The 26,459-nt window shown below is 37.6% G+C and overlaps 1 protein-coding gene and 1 long non-coding RNA gene across 3 annotated transcripts in view; one reads left to right on the top strand and one right to left on the bottom strand.

Annotated features, from left to right (window-relative positions):
- Window positions 1-340: 340 nt before the first annotated feature.
- LOC140532782 (uncharacterized) lies at window positions 341-8,483 on the bottom strand. The gene is made up of 3 exons (XR_011976663.1): window positions 7,309-8,483; window positions 6,622-6,751; window positions 341-1,800 (listed from the first exon to the last, which is right to left on the bottom strand). It is a non-coding gene; the product is annotated as an uncharacterized lncRNA (long non-coding RNA).
- Window positions 8,484-8,574: 91 nt separating this feature from the next.
- The window catches only part of ARL5B (ARF like GTPase 5B), an 87,138-nt gene continuing 69,253 nt past the window's right edge, over window positions 8,575-26,459 (top strand). The window contains exon 1 of one of the 2 annotated variants that reach the window (XM_072651661.1): window positions 8,575-8,922. In XM_072651661.1, coding sequence (XP_072507762.1) covers window positions 8,877-8,922 — 46 coding nt within the window. In that variant the 5' untranslated portion in view covers window positions 8,575-8,876. The remainder of the gene's footprint in view (window positions 8,923-26,459) is intronic. The other variant, XM_072651662.1, reaches the window with a different exon arrangement.

Genomic DNA, 26,459 nt, shown 5'->3' on the forward strand with positions numbered 1-26,459 from the left:
TGGGGAAAGGGATGTCACTGTATAAGGGAGATCCTGTAAATGAGCATTGACGGGAACGACAAGATGGTAGAATGGATGCTTGAATGGCATTAAAGAAATACCAGAAATGTTAGTGTGAATGTGGCTTTTCAGAATAAATCCATAGTCACTGATACAATTATAAGTACAAGATCGGGTTACAATATTTAAAACCCCAACAGAAAATAAGCTCCTTGAAGACAGGGACTGTTTTTTTTTTTTTATTTTGGCTGAGGTGTTACCTTTATTAAATTTTTAAAAATTGATGCCTTTAATTTTTATAGCACTTTTATTTCTGTATGTGTTTCTCCAACCAACTGAGCTATTTCATATAACTTTTATTAAAATACAAAAGGGGAAAACAGTTCAGCAAAACCAGACAACACATTACGTTTTTTCATTAGAGTGAAATAAAGATAGGGTGGGCAATGGGACAAAAGCTTGATCGTTGATTTGCATCATGCTGATAATCTGCTCAGAGACTAAGGCTCTGTCCCCCATGCCAGGTTTTGCCAGCAGACTCTCAGCCCTGAGGACTGATACTGAGGGTATCAGGGTATGCTGGTATCAGCTCAAACTGTCTCTGGAGAGCCAATTTTTAGATATTTAACTTTAGAAGTCAGCAACTGTTACACATCAGGGCTTGACTTATTGTTTTGATTGTCAAGACTTAAGAAAGTGATAAACAAAATGTTAATAATGAAGATTAAACTTAAGTGTGGTATTTGTCCTACATATTTTTTTTTTAACCTGAATTGTCAAATATTTACCAGCCCACTAGTAGTAACAGGGCCCTTGTGTTTCAGAGGAGGCTGTAGAATAGATCCTTCAAGCATACTGTTTCTGTTGCTGCTTCTTAGTGACTGCCTTGTTGGCCAAGTCTTTGATCTCCTCTGGAGCTGCTAGCAGAGTAGTTAACTTTGCCTTCTTTGTTACTTCCTTGGCAGTCTCACCAAGGAGCTTTGCCTTGATTTATGGCTAAGACATATTAACAGTGATGGTCACGTTGCTTTTGAATTGAATTAGGCCCAATTCTTGGACAACTCTGGAGAACCCCCAGTAGACTGGAGGAGACCCAGACCTCCTATCAGTTCATCCACTGTTTTCAAGATTCCCACAGTAAACACCATAAACCTCCACCACCATCAGGCAGGCATGGTGAATGTTTCAGGTGAAAGTGGTCATGGTTTGGTTTTGTGGGTCTATGACAGTCTTTGAGAATGTGCACTACTAAGTGGGCTAAATTAGCAGGAAAGAAGTATGCTACCCAGAAGAACATCCTGTTGTTCCTTGTTAGAAACTGTTACCAGGTGCTAGGACTCCACAGCATTTTCTAGTCAGGAGTCCCCTCCAGGGCACAGAGTCCTTTAGAATGTAAGTACAGTACGGGTAGGGTCCCAGAGAGCCAAAGCATGCTCTATTCAGGGAAATAATTCACTATTGCCCCAGTGAAAGACAGATAGAGATCAGGGTCAGGGGAATAAGAAAAGAAAGTCACCTGTCATAGTTCCTGCCACCCATCACCAAGTTAGTTCTGGTAGCCACGAGGAAGTGGCTGGCCCCCAGGCACTTCTCTGATAGTGTTAGCTTGAGGACTTCCATGGTACTTGTTGTTCAGTTTGTTTTCAGTCGTGTCTGATTCTTTGTGACCTCATTTGGGGTTTTGTTGGCAGAGATGCTGGAGTGGTTTGCCATTTCCTTCTTCCGTGGTTGCCACCACCCTTTTATTCACATCTATGAAGATCTAGACATAAACTACAGTCTGATATTCTCAGGGAAAGTCTGGGTCAAATGAATAAAAGAAAAGGAATTAGGGGCATCCCCCTAAGGCTGAATTTGATCTCATATTACACCCTAAAGTATGTACCAGGTAAAATGTCTGAACTGTTGTCTGAACTTGGCATTCTATCTCCCATGTATGTGCATTTACAAAATCAATCACCCATACCTGAAATGGACCCCTTCCCTTTCTCTAATTCTCAGAATCCTATTTTTCTCAAGAATCTGTTCAGGTGAAGCAAATTCTTCCTCCATGAAGCCATCCTTCCCTGAACTTATTCTCCTTGTGCAAATTACTTTCCATTTACCTGTCTGTCTCCATATGTTCTACCCAGGGAATGTAAGCTCTTTGAATTCAGGTATTGTTTTGATTTTGTCTTTGTATTCCGTGGCACTTAGCACGGTGCCTTGGAAAACAAACAATTAAAGAATGAAACTGAATTGTTTAATTATTTGGATCAACTCAAGAGAAATGACCTGTCCCAAATTTTAACCATAGAAAACAATTGCCAATTTGAATTTATAGTAAGCAAACCTGGGTGTAAACCTAGTAATTACCAGTAAAAAGAACAGTTTTAGCTCATATTTTCCCCCTAATGGTTGCTTTTGAAAGTCACATTTATTTTTCTGTATTGCAAATATGTTTTCATATTTGTAAAATAGCAATTTATAGTATAGTATTATATTCATCCTTCCTGAATAACTAGATAAACTTTCCTAGATCAGTGGTGCAAGCCTGAATTTATTGTATGCTTTTTATGAATTTGAAGTATTGCTTTTTGTAATCATGTTTTCATGTTTGCAAAATAACCATTTATATAATAGTATTACATTCATCTTGTCTGAATAACTAGATAAATTTTCCTGATTGACAGTGTATATATGAATATACCTTATATTTTTATGAATTTAGAGCATTGCTTTTTGAAGAGTATTGCTTTATGAACATGTTTTCATACATATAAAATTGCAATTTATAGTCTCATTCCATTTCTCTTTTCTGAATAATTACTTTTCTAGATTGACAGAATATACATGAGTTAATTTTAAATGTTTTACTATTAAAATATTCCTTTTGTAAACGTGCTTTTATATTTCTAAAATAGTAATTCATAGAAAAACATTTCATTAGTCTTGTCCTGATTGAATTTTCTTGGATCAACAATATATACCTAATTTCATTTTAAAAATGTTTTATTAATATAGAACAGTGCTTTGGGTAGGCAAACCAATAGCTGGGAAAAGAGTTGATACCAAACATCATTGTTGCAAAACTGAGAATTCAAAAGAGAAAAAATGGCATTTCTCTTTGAGCCTTTATTTTATTTAAGTATAACTGAATAGAGTAATTCTATTTTATATCTACAAAGGAAGTCCACTCATAAAAATAATGAAGATGAAAATACCTTTAAGTACATGTAATCATTTACTTTATAGTTATCATCACTGAACAAATTAATTTCATGGTATTTTTAATAATGTTGAACATATTATTCTAAAAGATGCAGCAAATTATAAACCTTAGTGCATTTTTTAGAAAATCTGTAGTATATAAATGAAATTAAAGCTATTTGACCAAGGTTACAGTTTATATAATACCAAGAATAGAATCCAAATTTCCTTTAAATTCTCTGCAGTCTTAGGGCCCTTTTTGACAATATTACACATCAATTCTCAGTAGGTCCTAATAATTCCTATGTGATACTTAGTATGTTCTTATGTACAAGTTAGCCTGATTTTTATGCAAAAGTCTAGTACCTTTTTTCTCCACCAGTTAAAACTTATTATGGGATAGTACAAGTCAGGCAGAAAGTAGCTAGGTAAATTATTACTAGGCCATCTGGATTCCTTTTTATAGAATGTCAAAGGTGAAAAAGACTTTAGAGATAATCTAGACCAAATTTCTCATTTTACAAATGAGGAAACTGAGGTTGAGAGAGGTTAAGTGACCTGCCCAAGTTTACAGAGGTATTGACAGACAGGACTTGAACTCACATCTCCTTACTCTCATTATCGTGTTTCTTCTAACTGCTTAAAATAATGGAAATTTTGAACTAAAAAGATATTGGATTGGACTAAATGATCTCTATAATTATAGTGACAAATGGTTGTTAATTCAGTTGCATTCAACTCTTTGTGACTACATGGACAATAGCATACCAATATTGTCCATGGGATTTTCTTTGCAAAGATACTGGAGTGGTTTGCTATTTTCTTCTTCAGCTCATTTTACAGATGAGGAAACTGAGGCAAAAGGGTTACACAGCTAGTGTCTGAGGCTAGCTGAATTTGAACTCAGATCTTCCTGACTCCAGGGCTGCCACTTTATCCACCAAGTCACCTACTTACACATGGCAACTGTAGCAAACAAGAAGACTAATTTATTCTCTTGTCTGTAGAACTGGACTTTTGCTTTACAAATATATGAATCTACAGATTTTTTTGGACTTTTTGTTTTACTTATATTCCTCAAGTATTGGCATCAACTAATCACTGAAGATCTTTTATGTAATTGCTTGACAATAATAAACATGAGTGATGCCGAAATATTCAAAATAATAAAAATTATTAATTTCATTCAATCTCAACTTTTGAGTGAATGTCTTTTTAATACCCTGTGTTACAAAATATGAAGTATACATAAAGGGTTGTGGTTGTTCAATTGTGTCTGACTCTTTGTGATCCCATTTGGGGTTTTCTTGGCAAAGATACCAGAGTGATTTACCATTTCCTTCTCCAGCTCGTTTGACAGACGAGGAACTGAGGCAGAAGGGGTTAAGTGATTTGCCCAGGGTCCCACAGCTAGTAAGTGTCAGAGGCCAGATTTGAATTCATGGAGACCAGTCTCCTTGATTCCAAGGCCAGTACTCTATCTACTATACCACCTAGACACTCTGTGAATAAAATACTTGGGATTTATATCAAAGTGTGATGGTGTCTTAAGGAAAATCTTTTGTGTGATTATTTGAGTTACAAGCTGAACTACTCCTCCGCCACCCTTTTTTTTCCCATGGATTTTCACTTGAAAGAATGACAGACAAACTGTGGTTATTCAGACAGATGGCTGGCAGACATTTTCTTGAAAATGAATGAAGTGAGGCTGTCACTTCCTAGAAAAACAACTGACAGTATCTATTGCTAGTGATGAAATTTGAGCTTTCAAGTTAAAATTAGAATTTTGGAAGACTTGTATCTGCCACCATGAACCTGTTAGCTTCCTGATACTTAAATTTATTTTCTAATGAGATCCATGGTGACATGAAGGAATGTGATTTTTTTTTAATATATTGTATAATGAAATATGTTGACATTCGAAAGATCTGAATAATTGAGTTAACCAACATTTTTCATTTGACCGATACATGATGTTAAAATCATGCATAGGTAAAAGATCCATTCAAAGTGCAAGACAGACCAATAGATTTTAAGGTAACATAGTATAAAAAATTTTATTAATATGGTATCAGATTCTACATTGCAACTAAGCTTTAAGAAACTATTATTTGCTGAGTCTCAGTGTAAGATCAAGAATATCCACAATGATCTGAAAAGGCTATTATATAAATACTCCTCCACTATCCAAACCTGTATCTCAGGCAAGATTTTCTTTATATATGTCAACCAAACCAATATACTGCAAGACACTAACTGCAGAAACAGGAGAAATCAGTTGTCTTCAATTAAGCTATAAATTAGAGGTTTGCAACAACTTGTAAAAAAGTGCCACTTTTCTCACTTTTTTTGTTTTTGTTTTGGAAAACACGGTTATTGTTCATTCAAATATGTTGTTAATGTATAATGGTTTTATTGATGTTCTTTAAAATGAATGAATAGCCACTTAAAAATATATCAGTTATAATTTCTAACAGAGTAAATATTGATAGATATAACAAAGATAAAAGCTCTTTGGGCTTCTCAATAATTTTTAAGAGTGTAAAAGGATCTTGAGACCAACATATTTGAAAACCGCTAGGCTAAGCACACTTCCCATCCTTGGAGGTATTCAAATATAGGCAAGATGACCATTTATCAGTGATATTGTGTGGGGGGATTCAAATGTAACAACAGATATAATCAGGGTACTTCCCCTTCCCCCCATCATGAAGCATCCCTGGAGCTAAGCCCCTGCCTGTGCCACACTTGGAGTGGGAGGCCCCTTCTCTTGACACATTTGTCCTTGTCCTTTTTATTGGGCAATATACTGGCCCAGTGCAGAAGGGTTTGGCACTTTGTGATAATACAGCAAACCCCACTGGATTTAGGAAGACCTGAGTTCAAATTCTGCATGAGACCCTTAGCAGTGTGACCCTAGGCCAGTTACTTAATCTTTCTCAGACTCAGTTTTCTCATCTGTAAAATGGGGATAATAATGGGATCTATCTCATAGATTTGTTGTGAGACTCAAATGTGATAATAAGGGTAAAGTGCTTTGCAAATCTTCAATCACTTTATAAATAGATTTTTGTTGGAAGAGTCACCTCCTTTGTGGTCTACTAAGAAAAATTTGCATCTTTGCATTTTTTTCTTTTCTTGTTCTTGCTTTCCCTTGGATTACCAGATCCCAGGGCAGGAAGTCAGGGGGGCTACCAGAAGAGAAAAAAAGTTAACTTGTAGGAAAAATGCATGACCTGTGTTTGCCCAGGAGAGCCTGAGAGAGGAATTACTGAGCTTCCAATTCCTGGCTAGCTTTTTTGCCTTTCTGTTACCTTTTTTGAGCAAGGTCAGAGACTAGTATTCTTAAGAACAGCTGTTTCCATCTTTGGGATAATGCTGATTTGGAAAGTTCCCAATTTTGAGAGTGCCTGTTTGAGAGTGAAATACTACCTGAGGGACATTTCCTTCTTGTTCACCTTTCACAGAAGATCCTCCATCTACGATTACCCTCAGTGTTGCCTCAAACCGGAATTACTCTGGTTCTTATTGGCCAGCATACAAGGGAGTAAGGTGTCTAACACTGGAAAGATAGGAAGGGAACAGGTTATTAAGAGCTTCATAGCCAGAAAGAAGATTGATCCTGGGGTTAACACAGAGCACCTGGCCTAGAGTCAGGAAGACCAGAGTTCAAATCTGACCCCAGACACTTACTAGCTGTGTGACCCCAGGCAAGTCATTTGAGCCTGTTGACTCAGTTTCTTCATGAATAAAATTAACTGGAGAAGGAACTGGCAAACCACCAGTATCTTTGCTAAGAAAATTCCAAATGGGGTCACCGGAGTTAGACATGACTAAACAACAAAAATAGTGAGCCACTGAGTCTTTTGTATTTCTTTGTGGACACCTGTGAGTCCTTTGCATCTTAACCATTTTCTGGGTTAAATAAAACCTGGCTAATACCCCTACTTCACTATGAGTAAGGGTTCCCTACTACACTAGAGTAACTACATAGGAGCTATACCTCAGCTGTTTTACGAGATTTTTAGGGACTTTTATTCTAAGGTAGGGCAACAAGCCAAACGGACAAACATATATTCTAGAATTACAACTCCAGCTTTCTTATCTTCGCTGACTTACCTGTGAACTCAGAAGCATTTTTGGGGGGGATGGCTTCAGTGGCTGATAGGACATATGCAGTTCACATTCAGAATTCTGATTACTAGTCTCTTAGAGTAAGGAGGCAAGATTATTTTTCATTTTTCTGTGCCCAGTGAGTCATAACAATTAACCACAGTTTCACATTGTAGCTTCTTTTCCACTTACATTGCTACAGTTACAGCGTTTATCTTCTCTCAGTACTGCTCTATGTATCCTTTCGGTTTCATTTAGTACATAAAAGTCTTTCCATGTCACTGCCTTCCCAAACGTTTCTTATAGTGACATCTCATTTCATGACAACCGGAGGGCAGAGTCCAAACTCCAAAAACCTCAGTTTAAGGAAGGGGTCCAGACCAATCATCTCTTGGTTTCCACCAGCTGCAGCTAGGTAGCCCAGTGAATAGAGAGCTGGGCTTGGAGTCAGGAAGACCTGAGTTCAAATCCTAGCTGTGTCACTTCACTCGACTGCCTCAGTTTCCTCATCTGTAGTATGGGGATATATAATAACAGCCCCTCCCTCCCACAGCTGCTGTGAGGCTAAAATTTGTAAGGCACTTAGCACGGTTCCTGGAACGTGATAGGGTTCGTGTTTATTGGCTGAATTCCGTCACGCACCCACATTTTTTTCCAGTTTGCGGTCTCTCCTTGTTAGAATTGAAGTCCAGGACCGTCTTCCCGCCGCATCCCGCCTCTTAGCACAGGGCTGGGCACAATGGAAGCGGTTAAGAGGGCTTTTCCTCTGTTCCTTCTCGCTTTTCCCTTCCCTGGTCTCAGAACAATAGGTTTGGGACGTCCAAAGAAAAGGAAGTTGGGGCCCCACTCATCCCCCCAGGCCGACCACCGGCTCCGGGGCAGGGAAGGGAGCCCCACCTGGGCCCCGCCTCTGCCGCTCCCTAGCGGGTCCTGGAGGCCTGCGGCGTCAGAGGCCGCGCCTAGGAGCGGCTCGTGATCTCATGGTTTCGGCCGGACCGCGACCCATAACCTCCTTCCCATCGCTGTCCCGGGAAACTCCTCGCTGTTGCCCACGCGCCCGCGAGGGGATGCCCCGCTCTGTGGAAACCAATAGGAACGAGGGTCGGAGCAGCGCCGCGTCCATGGCGTCAGCGCCCGTCAGCGCGATGACGCAGAACGCCGTCAGCAGGGGCGGGGCCGGGCTCCGAGGAGGTCGGGCTGACCAGCGCGGAGGCGGGGCGGACGAGAGAGGTAGCTGGAGCGAGCGGCGGTGGGCTGCGGCGGGGAGGAGGGTCAAGGCCCAGGGCCCTACGGATCGCCGCCGGGCTCAGCCGGCCGAACAAAGGGACCGCTGAGAGCAGCTGGCCGCCGCACGCGCGTCCACCCCTTTCCTCCCCGCTCTCCGTGACGGCGCAGGCCAGCGGCCTCCGGAGCCTTCCTGGGGGTCGGTGCGAGGAGCCGAGACCGTCGCCGCCCTCCGCGAGCCTCTGCCCGGCCCCGACCCGCGCCGCTCCCGGGGGTGGGAGCCCCGGCGGCTCCTCGTCCTCCGGCGCCGCGGCACCTGCGAGGGCCCCGCGGCGGGCCGGGCTCCCGTGATGGGGCTGCTCTTCGCCAAGCTGTGGAGCCTCTTCTGTAACCAAGGTGAGAGAGGGGATCCCGGAGCCCGCGCTGCCGGTGCCGAGGCCGCGGAGCAGCTCGCGCACTGTCCGCGGGACGACGCCGCCCGGGAGCTCGCGGGCCCGCCCCGGGGTCCCAGACCCGCAGTCCTCTGTCCCCCCACCCCTGCCGCTGCGCTGCTTCCATTACGTGTCACTGCCCGAAGTGAGTCCGGCCGGCTCCCGGAACGCTCGGGGCCGAAGAGGGCGAGGACCCCGCACACGTGTCGGCCTGCTCCCACCTGGGCGGCTGAAAACGGAGCCGGGCTCCGACCTCCAAGTTGTGCACGGTCTGAATACACCTTGCGCTTAGGCCTTCGGCTTCCTTCCCAAACTGCTGGCTGCGATTCCTCATTGGTTTGGTCACCCTTTCACGGGCTTGGCATCTCCAGACAGACCGTTTAGCCTGAATTTTTGTGAATGCTGTGTCAAGATGAAAAGTTTATTTCCATAGTGAAAATACTGGATCCATTTTGCACGCTTTTTGTTTTGAAGTCTTAGCAGAACGTGAACAGTGAGTTCAGTCACACTCGAGGATAAATAGATATGATGATTTTAGCTGAATCTTTTTTTGGGGGTGATAGTGGTTATAGTTTCAGTTTTTGTTTTATAAGTTTACAGTTGTGCAAAGTATAATTTCTTTTTATTTGTTACTTCCATACTTCCAGGAATTTCCTCTGGAATTAGAATTCCAGACTTTGCTAAATGATCTCTCGGTTCTTTCCTATCTAGTCTTTATATTCTCATCTTTTCATTCAGTCTTCATCTTTTCAGATTTAGGTCTTAACCTGTCATCTGTTCTTATACGAAATCATTCTACTTTCCCCAGACTAATTTGAGTTAGTTTGAACGCAGTATTTCTGGATCACTTTTAACGTGTCACAGACCAAGACTACCCCACTTACTGCAGGTTTATGTCCACCATGATTTTGTACGAGGATTAAAATTATCTTGTCTCTGAAATGAAGGGTATGGCCTAGGAATTACCTCCGAAGCCCTTTCCTGATCTGTATCTGTGACTTGTGTCTTTTTTGGTTTCCACTACTTTTCTAACTGCAAGTGAACTAGGATAATATCTTAAGGAATCAAGTGATAACTACTTGAACTAAATGCTAGCGTGAATTCATTCTTTAAGTATTGTTTGCATACTTTGTCCCTACATATTACGTTCATTCATCTGTGAATGAATAATAAATAAATCTCTTAATAAATAAATCATTTAATCTCAGTGAGACTTAGTCTCCTTATCCGTAAATTTTATTGTAATTGTACTTCCTTCCTCAAGCTTACTTTTAAGGAAAGTACTAAAAATTAAATCTGTGTATGAATGTGAATTGTTATTATTTCTGTGCTTAGAAAATCTGTGTCCTCAGTATCATAATGAAAAATGACAGAAATCTATTTTGAGTTACAGAACAGGGAGGGATAGAGTGTGAAGAAGTTATAGTGATTCTGAATTGAGGGAATGAAAGTCTAGATAAAGATAACTATAGAAATTCCAGAGGATTTATTGATTATTGACTTTGTGTTCACCATTTTAGAGGCTACAAATGGAGTATAAGAGAAGTATAAGGAGTTTATAGTTTTATTTCAGGAGACGCGACATGAAATAGAGAAAAACAGTGCCAAGATCTGGATTTAACTGTATATTTAGTAAGAGGGAAATAGTAGTGTAACATAGGAAAGCTTCAAGAAGGTGGGGGTTGGATTTAAACTTGGCCTTCTGGGTCGGAAAGGATTTGGATAAATAGATTGGAGAAAGGCATTTTAAGCATGAGCAATGCTCAGAGATGGTACTAGTGTGCAGCAGTGATGTCAAATTAAAATAGATGTCTGTGGTCTGCATGTTGACTTAAACCACAAATTAACATTATATTGTATTGTACTTTTGTTTATTTTGCTAAACATTTCCCAATTACATTTTAACCTAGTTCAGGCTGTTTAAAGGAGTCATGGCCTGTAGGCAGGGAATTTGTCACCTTTGATATACAGTATATCTGGACAGTGAGAGACCAATGTGAGACTCAGATCTTCTTAGCCTGTATTTTAGAATGACAGCACAACAGTGCGTACTCTCATTTCAGAAGAATGGAAGCCTGTTCTGTCTTCTGAAAGCCCCAAGAAGAATTTTGTAGGCTTTACCTCATTCCAAAAGCTGTGTGTGTGTGTGTGTGTGTGTGTGTGTGTGTGTGTGTGTATGTGTATGTGTATGTATGTATGGGTATGTAGATACCAACGTGCACACTGCATGCTGGTAGTAATAAGTTGTACTATTAAGCTTGTTTGAAAAAGTACCCATCATTAAGAGTTACCATCTCTGTTTACTCAAAAGAGTGCTCCCCCTTCCTCCCTCTGGGATAGAGTGTGTGTCAGAGTTGTGGTTGCACTTCTCCGTCTTGCTGCTACTATCATTTGCAGCACAGATTTAGAAGAGGATTCCTGTTATCTCTGACATTGTTCCAATTGCCTGAGGTATTAAAGGACTACAACTTTGTGTTTCCCATGGTTTTCCCAGTGAAGTGGGAATAAGCTTTATTAGAAGAGTAGATCCAGCCTTTGCAAAAAATGAAGAGATTCTTAAATGAAAGCTTTTACTACTCTGGCTCCCCCAGTAAAGATAGTATCTCTCTTTTTGTTAAGTCATTTCAGTTGTTTCAGCTTCTTCATGACCCCATCTAGGATTTTCTTGGCAAAGATACTGGAGTGGTTTGCCATTTCCTTCTTGAGTTAATTTTACAGATGAGGAAACTGAGGCAGACAGAGCTGAGTGAGTTGTCTGGTAGCATGCTGCTAGTAAATGTCTGAGACTAGATTTGAACTCAGGAAGATGAGTGTTCCTGACTCTCTAGGCTCCCAAAGTGGGTGATACTGCCCCTTGGGGGAGCTGGAATGATCTGAGTGGTAGGAGCCTCAGCTGCAGTTGGGGGGCCTTGAATAAAAATAAGGGGGCAGTGGAAGCATAAGGAAACAAAAGATAATAAAATTTTGAAAAACTATAGCTACGTATTTCATCTATCATGTAAGAGAGTTAAAAGTCATAGTGATTACCTTATTTTCTAAGTAAACACAAAATGTAAGATAGAACTAACTGATCAGTGGTCAAGTCAGCCAACAGGTCTTAACAAGCAAGTGTTGACAGGCTAGCATGTGCCGTGTTGGCAGGAATACGTGTGTGCAATGACTTATTTATAGTACCATACTGTATGGTTACATGATATAATATTGTGTCATCAAAGTTTAAATGCAGGAAACCCCCCCAAATTTACAATAAATTATTAAGTTTAAGATGTGTAATTAAAATTTTTTTCAAAATGATGCAAATTAAAAAACATTTTTTTAAAGGGTTAGTTAAAGAAAGTAAATTTCCGGAGGGGGAGGTAGGGTTCTGAGTAATTTTCTTTTTTTTTTTTTTTTGAAATGAGGGCTGTAGGCCAAATATGCTTGGGAACCTCTGCTTTAGGCCCTGCACTCTACTATCCATTGCACCACTTAGCTGCCCATATTATCTCTAAGACGGTGTTAAGAGTGCCATTATGACATGGAGAGCCTCTTTTCATCCAGGCCCTTTCTTCTGTGTCTTACTAAGTGTTTCCGTCTATGGATTTTTCCCATTAGTTCCTGTTTGTTTTAATTTCTTTTTAAATTCTTTAATTATTTCTCAGCAGTCAGTTGCTGCATTTAGGGACATCAAGAGATAACTGTTTGATAATCCTAGAGGTAACCAATCCTTAAAACTTTTGGTATCCTTTGTTTTTTATAGATAGTGGGTTTTGACTTGGTGAATATCTCTTGACAATCATGGTAAAGATCATTATGTATTTTTTTTTTTATTCATTCAGTAGAGTGGAAAGACAAAATATAAGTAGCAAGTAGTGTCAAATAATCAGGGTTCAAGTCCAATTTTACCACTATGGCCTCTAACACCCAACACTATTAGGAGAGTGAACCTGCACAAATCATTTAACTGAGCCTCAGTTTCCTCATCAGAAAAGTAAACTACCTACCTTACAGCCTTTCAAAGAAAGTCCTTTGGAAATTGTAAATTAATATAAAATGTGAGCTTTAGAATGTGAATAGTTACTATTTCAGTTATGGAGATAGCAAATTATGTTTGAAAACTGGCAACTGAAACATTTAGCTAGAAAACGAATAATGCCTGATAATTAGCTATGGTAGACTGTTTCATTCCTTAGGATATCTCTTTTTACTTGAATATCTTGTTTATTGTTATTTTTAAAAAAATAATAGTTTTCTTCTTAATTTAATCTTGGTATCTTTATACTATTATTACTTACACCTTCTCTTCCTGGCTCAGTGTTTCTCTTATGTGTTTGTATCTGTTACTGCTTTCAGAGTTTAGGGTTTTTTTCTTCTAATTTTGAGGAATGGGATATTGGAGAATGGATGGGCCAAGGGAGATTTGAAAGTTTATTTCTTAATTTATATTGAGTTCTGACATATTTTGACTCATCTATCATACCAACAATATAGATGAGTCAAGTCAACAAATTATTAAGTGCTTACTATGGGTAAGGCTGGTTCTAGTATTGGCAATATGCTGAGATAAAAAATTAGGCATATCTGTTATTTTAGAGTTATTTAGGTTATTTAGATTTGTAGTTTAGGTTACTGCATGGAAAGGGGATAAAGATAACATTTACTGATTATACTATGATACTTTACATGTGTAAATCCATACTACAACACATTTTTTTATTTAAAAAGTCTTTTTTAAAATTAACATCTATTCTTTTTTCTCAAATCCCATCATTAGAAAAAAAAAAGACTTAACAAATATGCATAGTCTCAGTATGCACCCTAACGTTGGTCACTGAGTCTTCTCAGTTCTTAAGTCTTGCAAAGTTGGTTGCTTTTGCAGTGTTGTTAATGTATAAATTATTTTCTTTGTTCTTTACACTTTGCATCAGTGCCTTCAAATTTTCCCAGCTTTCATGGAAGCCCCATTTTTTTTTCACTTTTTTTTCACATTTTTAATGGCATGAGAATATTAGGTTTAGCTGCCATAATTTGTTTATCCATGCTTTTATGGATGGACACCCCTTTGTTTTCTAGCTCTTTTCTACTGCAAAAAAGCTACTATAACTATTTTTGTACATAAGGGCATGACAAATTTTAGGGGAAAAATTCATTTTATTGTGATTGTTATGTTCAGCGTGGCTAAAAATAAGTGAAGTATCAATGGGGGCCTGGAAATATTTACATCACATTTTTAGTAATGTGTTCTGACATTTGACCCGGTATGAAAATGATTAAATATTTTAAACATTTTAGCTTATGTACAAAACAGAGAAAGTTCTTGTAATTTATTCTATTGTTATCTTCCTTTCAGATTATATATTTAACGATTAAAGTCATTACCCTTTAAATGGTATCTAGGCATTGATTTTTAGAGGCAACATGGCAAAATGGATATCATCTTTGAAGACCTGCATGCAAGTTGCACTCTATCTAACACATGAAAGTATAAACAAATGAAAAAGTTTTTATTTCATTTACTATGCCCTAAGCACTAAAACAGATCTAAGCAAGCCTGACAGTCAGTTCTCAAGGAGTATACATTCTGGTTGCTGATTTGCATTACTAGAGGGAATTTCCTTACTTGGAGTTTCTTGTAGCAATGAAATCAAAGTTCTGGTCCAAAAAAGTTTCGTAATTGTAGTCTCAGTGTTTTTGATGAGGTGCTTTTTTTTTTTTTTTCACTTGGAAGGTTAGTTTGGGCTAACTAGTCAAAGAAAGCTACTGGCATCTTGTACTTCAACTAATAGTGTAAGATTCAACAAATTCCAGGTGCTGGGTCATTATGGCTCCTGGTAGCAGTTGCATTATGTTGGACAATATTATGTTTTCATATTGACTGTAGCCAAAGCTATTGAGTGCGTTTTGTTCTGACTGTTTATGTGTTTTGACTTTTCTTATTATGATGATTTGGAAAAAATGGTCCAAAGCAGCTGTCAGTGCTACTTGGTTTAGATACCAGTGAGTTTCTTTTCCTTTTTTAAAAAAAAAATTAATTTCTTTCAATTAACAAAAATCTATTTTCTCTCCCCCCCACCTCACCAAACCCATTGAAGGCAAAGCAAAAAAATCCTTGGAATATGCATAGTAAAAACAAAATCTTGAATTGGCCATATGTATTTTATACTGAATCCATTCATTGCCACTAAAGTCCTCTGGAAGCATGATTGATTATATTTTATGCGTGTTGGTGAGAATTATTAAATCTCTTAAAGTTGTTCTCCTTGCAGTTTTGTTGTTTTAGATACGTTCTAGTTCTGCTCATTTTAGAACTTGAAGAACTTGCTGTCAGTTCATGCAGGTCTTCCTAGATTTCTCTGAAGCCATCATTTTTTGTCACCTCTTATAGCACACTAGTATTTCATCCCATTCATGTGCTGTAATTTTGTTCAGTCATTCTTCAAATGATGAGAACCTATCACAAAAAGAACTGCTATAAATATTTTGGAAGAAATGGATTCTTTCCTCTCTCTTTTTTAATCTTTGTGATATTGACCAAGTATTATTGGATTAAAAGGCACACACAGTTCAGAGAGGTTTTTTTGGCATAGTTCCAAATTGTTTCCACAATGGCTGGACCAATTCACAGTTTTATCCACAGTGTATATCAATGTTCGTGTTTTCCCATAGCCCTTCCAACATTTGTCATTCTGCTTTGTTGACATCTTTGCCAACTTGATGAAAACAGACATGGAATTTCAGAATTGCTTTAATTTGCATTTTCCTAATTATTAGTGATTTAAAGCCTGTTTTTCCTGTAGCTCTTCATGTCATGGACTTCTTCCTTTAAAAACTGTATATTCTTCTGTGCTGATCATTTATAAATTGGAGAATGGGTCCTTTCCATAGAAATTTGAATCAGTTCTTTAGTGTTTTGGAAATGGCATTTTTATCAGAGAAACTTGCTGTAAGATTCTTTTCCCTGTTATTTTGTTGGAATAAAAAATAATTTTATGCAGTCACAATTGTCCATCTTGTGTTCTTCTCTATCTTTGATTATGAATTTTTCATCAATAGATCTGACAGGAAATTTCCTTTCTTTTCTAATGTGTTTATTATGTGACCATTTATATCTGTCATATATCCATATGGAACTTACCTTATTTTTGAGTGTGAGGTGTTGGTCTCAACCTATGATATTTCTGTTAGACTATTTTCCAGTTTTCCCATCAGTTTTTGTTGAATATTAAGTCCTTGTTCCAGTAGCTAAAGTCTTTGGGTTTATCCACACTAGGCAAATAGGTTTGTTTGTTTCTCTCTTCCTGTGTTTACTCTGTCTTATTGATCATTAAAAAATAGAGCTACTCAGCTTCTTAACCACTTAGACTTATCTTGCTTGGTCACATTTGCTAAGCTTTCTCTTTGAGTTTTTCCAAAGGATGGACACCTCTAGTGAAGCTGATTTTTGTCCCAAACTAGTGTTGGGAGCCAATGCCTTATGACAACATCCTGCCCTAACATCATCCCCACCCCACTGCCCCATGTCCCCCTTTTTTTCCTTTTCTGGAAAGCTGAAAAATTTATCTGCCTCTAACTCGGGGGGTCATGTGGCTCCTACATCAGTCAGATTTGTCAGGCCCCCATAAGTTGTTTTCATCTTTAAGTGTGGGAGTGTCAATAGTTGTTTTTATCCATGACCTCCTACTTATTCACTTAAAAAACACTTTATATGTAAACACATTGCACATAGATGTGTGTGTACATCTATACATACAAAGTAAGAATGTCATAATAAAAAATACACTTGATTGAAATTTATGTTGGGTTGTTTTTTTTTTTTGATACTAACATGGAAAAAAGTACTTAGTGACACTGGTATGAACCTCAGGTATATAGAGCTAGCACTGGAAGGAACTTGAGAGGCCTCCTGGTTTAACCTGGGAAGCTCAGTGGGGCAGTGATTACACAACTGGACCTAGAGTCAGGAAGATTCAGCCTCATACATTTTACTAGCTGTGTGACCCTGCAGACATGGCTTAAGAGCTGCCTTCCTCAGTTTCCAAATCTGTAAAATGGGAATGATCTCATCTCCCTCCCAGGGTTGTTGTGATCGTCAAGTGACATAACGTTTCTAGAGTGCTCAGCATACACTAATTAGCCTTGGCACAGATTAGGTGATTAATAAGTCCTTCCTTCTTCAGAACTTCCCTTTTTTTGTCCCTCTCTCCCTCACATTTTACAAATGATAATACTGTTGGACAGAAAGATTAAGTGACTTGCTTGAAGTCACACTGTTAGTAAATATCAGGCAAGGTTTTAACACAGGTGCTTTGCATCCAGAGCCAGCATACTTTCCTTGAGAGGGATTATATATATTAAATCATTGGGCCTTTCATATCTGATATTTTGTTGATTCTCTGAGTGTGGTTCTGTGTAACTTATACCCTATTAGAGTTTAATTAGATTCCTTCATTTCATGTATTATTTTTCTCCTCTTACACCATCCTTGTGGGCCCCTGTCATCTTTTCATTACAGAGAGGTTCAGATTTACACATTCCCTACAGTTATTTTTCTGGAAATGTGAAGAGATTTTTACTTTTGTAATGGTAATTTTGTTCTGGTTTTATTTCTTAACATCTTACCAGTCTTGTATGTATTTTTAAGAAAAAAGATCAAAATACCTTATTACTTTTAATCTTTGTAGATAAAGCTCTTGGTACAGTGGTTTGTTATGGCTAAACTAGTTTTATACATCTGAGCAATCTGCTGCCATTCTTGCCGAAGGCATTATACTGGGAAGAGAATATAAAATGGGCCTTATCCTCTCCCACAGAAACATGAGAGAAACAGTGTGTTTGATGGATGATTTTTTGAGCCATGCCAAGATTTCAAACCTTGCTGTGAATTTTTTGTACATGTTCATTTACTGAACTTTGACAGTGATTTTAAAATGTTTTACATTTTACTATTATTCCTGAGTTGAACACTCTTGTTCATTCCCCCATTCCAAACCATTTACAATTTTCTTTACATATCTCCATAAAATATTAGTGTTTAAACATCTGTGTAATCATACATTTTGAGGTTATTGTTTTTCATGCCTTTTTTATGAAAGAATAATTTCACCTTGCTGATGCTACCTAAAATTGTTTAGATCGCTTAGCTCTGATAAGGATTGAAAAAAATGTAAAGGGAGGATCCCTGCTATAGTCCACATCTTGCCTTTACAAGCACGTAACAGATTTTGAAAGCAGAATTGCTCCTTATCTTTATGTTATGAAATATTGAATTAACTTCTTTGTTCTCTTTACCTTTCCTCTTTTCAGCTTCATTTATTTTGATTCAGAGATGCTTATTCTATATATCTCTATCTTAGACACAGGTTAGTTTGATTGTTTCTAGTGGTTTCAACTATTGCCTAATTTTACAAAAAATGTTATTCAAAACCTCCATTTTCCCTTTTCTTTCCTCCTTGATATTCTTTTATTAGTTTGAGTTCTCTGTAATTCATCAAGTACTGTACATTCCTAGAGATCACTTTCCTAAACTGTTTTGTCTCCAAGGAAAGCACTTTAAAATACAAAAATAATCTTTTGCTGAGTATAATTTTAAGCTGAAGACCACCTACTTTGACTTTCCCTTGGTAATTTTTAAGTTGATGATTTAAAAATCTGTTAGGTAATTTGCTTTTCTCTGTATTTTACAGACTGTTTTGCCTTATGACTCCCCCAAATGAAAAAAAAATGGGACATTTAATACAGAGAGATAAATTGTTTCAAGCTTTCTGTCTGTTCATTTTCAGGAACAAATAGCAGTGTCTCATTTTGACATCCTTGTACAGTTATTTTTCCTTCTTTTATCTGTTAATTTCTAACTTTTAGTGTAGCTGTTTTTAAGATTTCTTCTTTTACTGACTCATTTCTCCCTCTAGCTTAGTAATGTTTTTTATTCCTTGAATTTTTAAAAATAATTTTTGTGTTGAATTTCAGTCAGCCAATGACATAAATGTGATATCTACTGCTCTTAAAATTATCCATTATACAACAGTATAAAATGAATCAGACACCTGTGATATTGTGTTAAATTCTTACCATATTAGATACTAGAGCATTGTTATTTTTCTTAGAAGGCACTTAGAATTGTTACTTTGTAAATCTTTAATTATATCATTTTTTATTCTTACAGACTGATGGAGCTGGAAAGCACCATACAATAACAGCACTTGTGACTTGCACAAGATCCTAGTTAGTGGCCAAGGTTGGAATTGAACACAGATCTCCTAACTCCTAGTTCTGTATTCTTTCCACTGGACTCTTTCAACAAACATGTTGAGATTCTCTTCATTTTTGTATCTATTTGCCTTTCTCCAAGTAGTTAGTAAAAATCTTTCAGACAAGTCCTTCAGAATATAGCCATTTTTGACACTGGAGGGAATTAAGATAAAAACCATTTGCTTTGTTAAAACTAAAATTGCTTCCATTGAACCAAAATATTTGGTTTAAGGATAACAGTATCATATATAGAAGTTAAAGTGTATTTTTGAAATTTAGTACTACGTTTCATTATTGGGTGCTGTTGAATATTATTCAGTAAATTGACAAAATCTCATTGCAACTTGAATTTTCTAATACATTGATAAAGATAATTGTTTTGAGGTATTTCTTTCTGTATCTAAAATTAAAATGGTAATGAATTCTTTAATCAATAGATTATAATGTTTTCAGAAATAAATTTCTGCAATCTTCACATATCTGTTGTACATTTAGCAAATACTATAAGACGGCATTGAGGTCACAAAGGGTCAAATAGAACTGGTTAAACAACAGCAACAAATAGATGGCACAGGAGATTGATTATATGACTTCATATAACAAAGCTGATGGTTTTATATATTAAAATTTTTGACTTAGTGATAGCCAGATTTAGCTTCATCTTTCTTTTTCATCCTTTCTGTTTTCTTTTGACTTAATTGTTTCGATTTTGAACATCTGTGAAAACTCAATATGAACAATCTTTTGATTCCTATTTCTAATTTCAGTTCTGTAGCTGTTATCCCATTTTTAATGCTCTCTAAGACTTTGTGATTTTATTGGATTGTCTGACTTATATTCATGAGTAATTCCACACCATTTTTACAGATATATTCTGCCAACATTTAGGACATATGGGGAAAAAAATTAGAACTGATGTGGTGGTATTGGAAGAGCAATAAGCCAAGTGTCTCCTACTAGCTCTCCACATAACTTCCAGGATGAACATGGGTAATTAATTTGACATCTTTGGGCCTTAGTTTTTTCATATATGAAATGAGGAGTTTTGATTCCATTTGATATTTAAGTCTCCTTTCTAGTCCTTAAATCTTGTGAATTTTCAGGGAAGTTGACTGAAGAGTCAACAATAGTTGACAATAGTCAACAATAGTGCCTAATTTTTTTATTTTTGAAGGACTTTGAAATTTTAGAGTTGGAAACTAGCTCTCAAGTAAGCCTGGACTTTGGCATTGGAGTATCTTATGTGAGTTCTAGCAGGAAGGCCAGTATCACTGGATTAAAGACTGTATTGATGTGGGGGAGGAGTGAAATGTAAGAAAACTGGAAAAGTAGGAAGGAGCCAGGTTGTGAAAGACTTTTAAGTGTCAGAGTTGCTAGGGACCAACTGGATTTTATGGTGTTGGGGTTTGTGATATGATCAGATCTGCACATTAAAAAGAATAATTTGACAATTGAGTGGAGGATAATTTGGAGTGAAGAGATGCTTGAGGTAGGGATGCCAACGAGCTATCTGTTGCAATATTTTAGGCTTGAGGTTTTGAGGGCCTGCACCAGGGTGGTGTCAGTGATGAGCAGAGAAGGGGCATATACAAGATATATTTCAAAGGTAAAGTTAACAGGACTTGGCAAAAGATTGAGTATATGGGAGATGAGAGAGTGAGGAGTTGAGAGTGACATCTGTGATGTGGTACCTTCAACAATAACAGGGAACTTAGGAAGAAGGGAAAATTTTGGAGGAAAGATAATGAGTTTTGGACATGCCGAGTTTAAGATGTTTATAGGCTGTCTAGCTAGAAATTTCCATTAGGCAGTTGGAAGTGTGAGACTAGAGTTGAGGAGGGAGATTAGCCCTGGACAGAGCTGTAGGAAACACCATATACCTTAGCAAGTTGTGAGCTGGGTGAAGATGAGAAAAAGAAATAAGACCAGATAGATAGGTAGGAAGGGAAGCAAGAGGGAATGAGCTTGGAAACCAGATTGTAGCAAGAGTGAGAGAAGGGAAAAAGAGAGGGAGAAGAAAGTGGAGGCATTGATAAGACGGTATGTTCAAGCAAGGAGAGCTAGGGGACTGCAGCTAGTGGAGGTGGCCTGGGGAAGTCTGAGTTAGAGTTTTCAGGATGGAGGAGACAAGAACATGTTTGCAGGTAGTAGGGAAACAACTAATAGGGAAGTCTGGGGATGATTGAGGGGAAAGTCTTCTGGATAAGATGGGATGGAATGAAATGAAATTTACATATAGAGGAGTTAGCTTTGGTAAGGAATATGAATAATACCATTACATATGAGACAGGAATGAAGAAGGAGAGAGTGGCAGAAGTCATCTTGGTGATGTGAAACGAGAAAGTAGGGAGAAGGAGGAGGGGGAATAAGGATTTATTAAATACCTACTATGTGCTGGGGCAGCAAGGTGGCAGAGTGGACAGAAGTGACTGAGCACAACAACTCATGCTGGGCACAATTCTAAGTGCATTACCAATATCTTCTTACTTGGTTCTCACTACTCTGTGAAGTAGATACTATGATTATCCCCATTTTAGAGTTGAGAGGAAATTGAAGCAGAGGTTAAGTGACTTGGCCAGGGTGACATAGCTATTAAGTATCTGAGGCTGAATTCTCACTTCTTGATTCCAGGCCCAGTACTCTATGCATATGGTCCCTTAGGTGTTCAATGGCAGCTAAGGCTCAGGTTTTTTCTGTAAAATATGAGGTAAGTTTATCATCTGAGATTTCTATCAAAGGGAACTATAGAGCTTTGAGGAGGGATGAAAGGTTTCGGAAGACCAACTGTGGTGAGTGGGATAATAAGTTAATTAAGGAGGTATAATGCCTTGCTGTCGTGAGGACCCAGTTGAGTTTACATAACCTAAATTTGTAGTGGTCCCATTCAACACAGTTTTGTGATTTTTCTGCAACATTGTTCAACAGCAAAGTAGCCGCTCTTTTTTACTTGTACAGGAGCAAAGACAGCTTATGGTGGGAGTGATCCAAGTTAAGATACTAAAGAAGAGGACAGTGTGGGGTTGAACAAGTTTCACTGAGGGGTTATGGTGGAGAAGGGAGGAGAATGTAGCTACTGCATGGGGTGGTCTTCCGGGGAGAAACAGGTTGAGGGATTGGTAGTCAAGGTGACAATGAAGAACAGATTGAAGTTATAATGAAGAGAGAGGTGAAATGACCATAGGTTGTGAATTTCCTCATCTGATCACAGTTCTCATTTTACAAGACCAAGGGTATCACCAGGACATCTTGACTCTACTTCCAGCTCTCCTATTCCTTGGTTTTAAAACTCTAGGCAAGCCTTGTAACCTCTCTGGGCCTCAGTTTGTCCATCTTTATAATGAAAAGCTTTAACAGATCAATTAAAGCCCCCTTTTAGTTCAATTTGGTTATATAATGAATTTACATAGATTTTCTTGCCTTTAGAAAACACAGTACAAACATTCAGATATGATAATTATTCACTTTGCCAGAGGATTTACTATTTGCCCTTTGATTCCGGCTGAATTTAAGACTTAATAGAATTTACAGAAATTCATTTTAAAACTTTCCAGGAACATATATCCTGGGTAATATGAATTATAAACATAGTAAGAAGGGTACACTTTTGTGTTTGTTTTTAAATAAACCTTAGAAAAGTCAGCCAGAAGTTTCATTTTTGCATTGTTTCATGTTTGTGATGTTATTTAATCTAAAATGAAAATAAATTTTAAATTAGTGTTTAGACTTGTTATATTTGGGGAGAAAAATCCCCCACGCAATTTGTATTTAGTGCAGGGTCAGCCCAGTAAGTGTGAAGTAGGCAAAGTTACACTTACTTAGTGAGCTACTTACCCTTTCTGTGTCTTTCCCTTTTCTGATGAGTATATTTAAGGTATAAAAACTATGAAACATATAGTAGTTGATAAAAAATGTATGCACTTGGATAGATTTGACTTAAGTTTGATAAAACTTATTTTATAAACAGCACATATAGTTTCCTTCCTATAACTCAATATATAAAATTTAGTAATAGTTTTGTTTTTAGAAGGGACACACCATAGTTGCCTGGAAGTGATTTATGTAAGCTACATTCCAGAAACATTCTCTAATAATTATTTAGTTTCTTTTTTGCTCCCTTCTTCCTTGTATTTCTATATTCCTCCTCACTCAGTGTTCTGTGTCAGGTGACTTTGCCTTTGGCAGAGTGGATGGCAAAAATGTCCCAAGATGTTTCAGGTGTTTGTAATGTGAGCCATTGTCTGAGGCCCGCTCAGCGTAGTGGGTTAGGTGAATTTACACTTGCCTCCCAGTCACACTCAGTCCCAGGGAGGAACGCCTGATCTCTGGTCCAGAAGAGGGCGCTATTTCCTATGGGGAAAAGGGCCAGTTAGTGAAAGGGAAGATGGCAAGATGTCCCAAAATGTCCCGAGTAGATGGAGGTAAAGCATGTTCCCAGGTTAACTAGATAGTCAGCAAAAGTTGTGCTGCTCAGGTGAAATAATGTAAGGGTTTTGTAAACCTTAAAGTCCTATATGAATGTCAGTTATTTAAAAACAATATTCCATTAATATCCCTCCACCCTTAAAAACAATTAGAATTCACTTATGTGCAAGTGTCTCAGAGATGTTCACTTGAAGTTTTAATAAAGAAATAATAGCTTAAGATGTTACCTTAACCAGATGAAGACAAGAATAGTTTTTTTTTAGCCAGGGGCTTCTGCAGTCACCACCCAAGTACTGACCTATTCTATAGACACTAAGGACCAGCCCTAGTTACATGAATGTCTTTTTGGAAATCTTACATAAAACAGAACTTTAGGAAGTGCTAGTCCAGTGCTTTCTTTGTACATGGGTTTTTGTAGGTTATGCTAGTGGCAGCCTCCATCAATATCTACAGTGGTAGAAAAGCTTCCTGTATACTCTCAACAAGACTTTTCCGGGGACCAGCCTAGTGATGCATAGAGGCTTCAGTAGGTTGGCCATTATGTGATGAATTCATGATAAACCATGAAAATACAAAAAATACAAGAGACCGCAGTAAGCCCCAGCCATACCAAAGGCATTTAAGGATGAAGTTGAAATGAAAGGAAACGGAAATTGGGAGGATTAGCAAAAATTTCTGGCCGTAGTTTTTCTCTTTCGTCTTGTCATGAGCTATCACATTTGGATTCTATCATCACTCTCTCAGTTGTGCAGCAAGAGGAAATAGAAATGACATTAAAGTAAACAAAGATGGAACAACAGTTGTGACTACATTAGGTATATACAAACATATCTGTGCTGAAGGTGGCATAATTGTTAGGTTTTTCAGGGATTCTCAAGATATTGGAAGAAGGGAGGATACCAAATATTTGAAAAACTTATAAAAAAGGGCACAGAGAATTATTATTTGTGCCTATTGATCCCATGTTCTTATTTTCTGAACCCTGGAAATCATTGTGAAAATAATCTACACACTTATCAGTTATATTCTGAATGAAGGTATGAAAAGAATCTTAGGACCAGTTTCAGAGCTGTAAGAGATGTTAGAGATCAAGAAATCAAACCCCCTCATTTTTCAGATGAGGAAACTGAGAAATAGCAAATTTACTTGCTTGAGGATCAAACTGCTGGTAAGTGGATGAGGCAGAATTTGAAACAATTTTTTTTCAGATTCTTAGTCCAATACACCCCAAATTTTATTCTAGAGTAGTTCACATCTTTTAGACAATTTTATGACTGTAAAGATTGAAAGAATTTAAGATCCTGTTGTGTTTATTGTTTAGGCACTATCAAGATACTTGATTCTGTAGAGCAAAATGTGACACTTAAAGGTTTTTCAAGAGTATCTTGCATTTGTATGTTGAAATTATACAAAATTCTTTCCAAAAGCTATCAACAGTCATAACTTTGTTCAAAGCCCATTAATTATTAATTTTGGAGAGATTACTGGAACATACTGCAATATACTCCTCTGTTGAGAGAAGGGGTAAGCTCCTTGAGAGTAGGGACTGTTTTCATTGTATTTGTATCCCTAGCACTTAGCACAGTGCGCCCCAAAGTGTCCTTGTGGATTGATTGATTCACTTACCAACTTGTCATGAAGGCTGTCCAGTGTGGAAAGGATTTTCTGTGGGACACTAGATGCTCTTGTTGGCAGATGATGGTATGTTGATTGCATGGTGTCTTAGAACACTGCAAAGCTTCCTGATAAATAAAGGAGATTTATAATCATACATGATACAAGATCTATGTCTGGATACACCAACTCTATGGGCTGTCCATCTAACAGTTTATCTCAGTCTAGATAGATCTGTGCAGATACCTAGACATATCTCTTCTAGTCCTTTTGCATTATTTTGAGGTAACATAATAAAAGTAAAGCAAACAAGTACAAATAATCAAAACTCAGAAATTTTTTTAAAGGTGTATTTAAAGACTTTAAAGGTCTTTGGGACTTCTGTTATTCTCTCTGACCTTATCTTTCTCTTTTAAAAATCTTTTTACTCTTCCGCAGGTTTTGTTTTTTGTGGGGTTTTTTGCCTCCTTTCTTTTCCTTTTGGTAGTCTCAGAATTTGTTTATTTGTTTGACTTTTTGTCCTATCTAGTAGCACTTTCTATGCTCTGTTGGCAGGAAAAGTCAGGCCAATTCTTGAGTTGATGAATACCTCTTATGTAAGAGTGCTGACACCACACATTGCTCATTTAGATGCCAGCATTATAGAAAAGCCGTAGTGTACAGTGCCAGCCAGGAGTTCAGTACGGGGGTAGGTCACCAAAAGATCATTTTTGTGTTTGGGGCCAAACAGATTTTTAAACTATAATATCAATACATGTGTTTCATTCTTTGTTACTGTTCATAATGTGTCAATGGCCAGAGATAATGGGGTATACACTGAAAGCTTTACAAAAAAGGTTTTTTACTATAAATTTTGTAAACTTCAAACATGAAAATTTCAATATGCAAAGAACAAAAAATGATGATCATATGTGAAACTAAGCTTCTAGTGTATAAAGTTATATTGAAAGTAATTTTAAAATGTAGTACTTTAGATGTAGCTCTCTTGGCATATGAGTAGGTTATGGTCTGTCTTTACCCACCATGGTTTATTTAAACTAGTTTTAAGACTAGGCCATGAATCTATTGTAAATATAATCATATAGCATTTTCCAAAGTCCTGTTCCAAAAATAAAGGACTTTTGAATTATTCATGCATTGATTTCCCCTCTGCCCCAAGTAAAGATTTGACTATTTTACTATATGTATATATTATTGAATACTTAGTTTTCCAACTTGAATAAATTTTTCTAGTTGACA

Source organism: Notamacropus eugenii, chromosome 3 (genome assembly GCF_028372415.1).
Source record: "Notamacropus eugenii isolate mMacEug1 chromosome 3, mMacEug1.pri_v2, whole genome shotgun sequence".
Lineage (NCBI taxonomy): Eukaryota > Metazoa > Chordata > Mammalia > Diprotodontia > Macropodidae > Notamacropus > Notamacropus eugenii.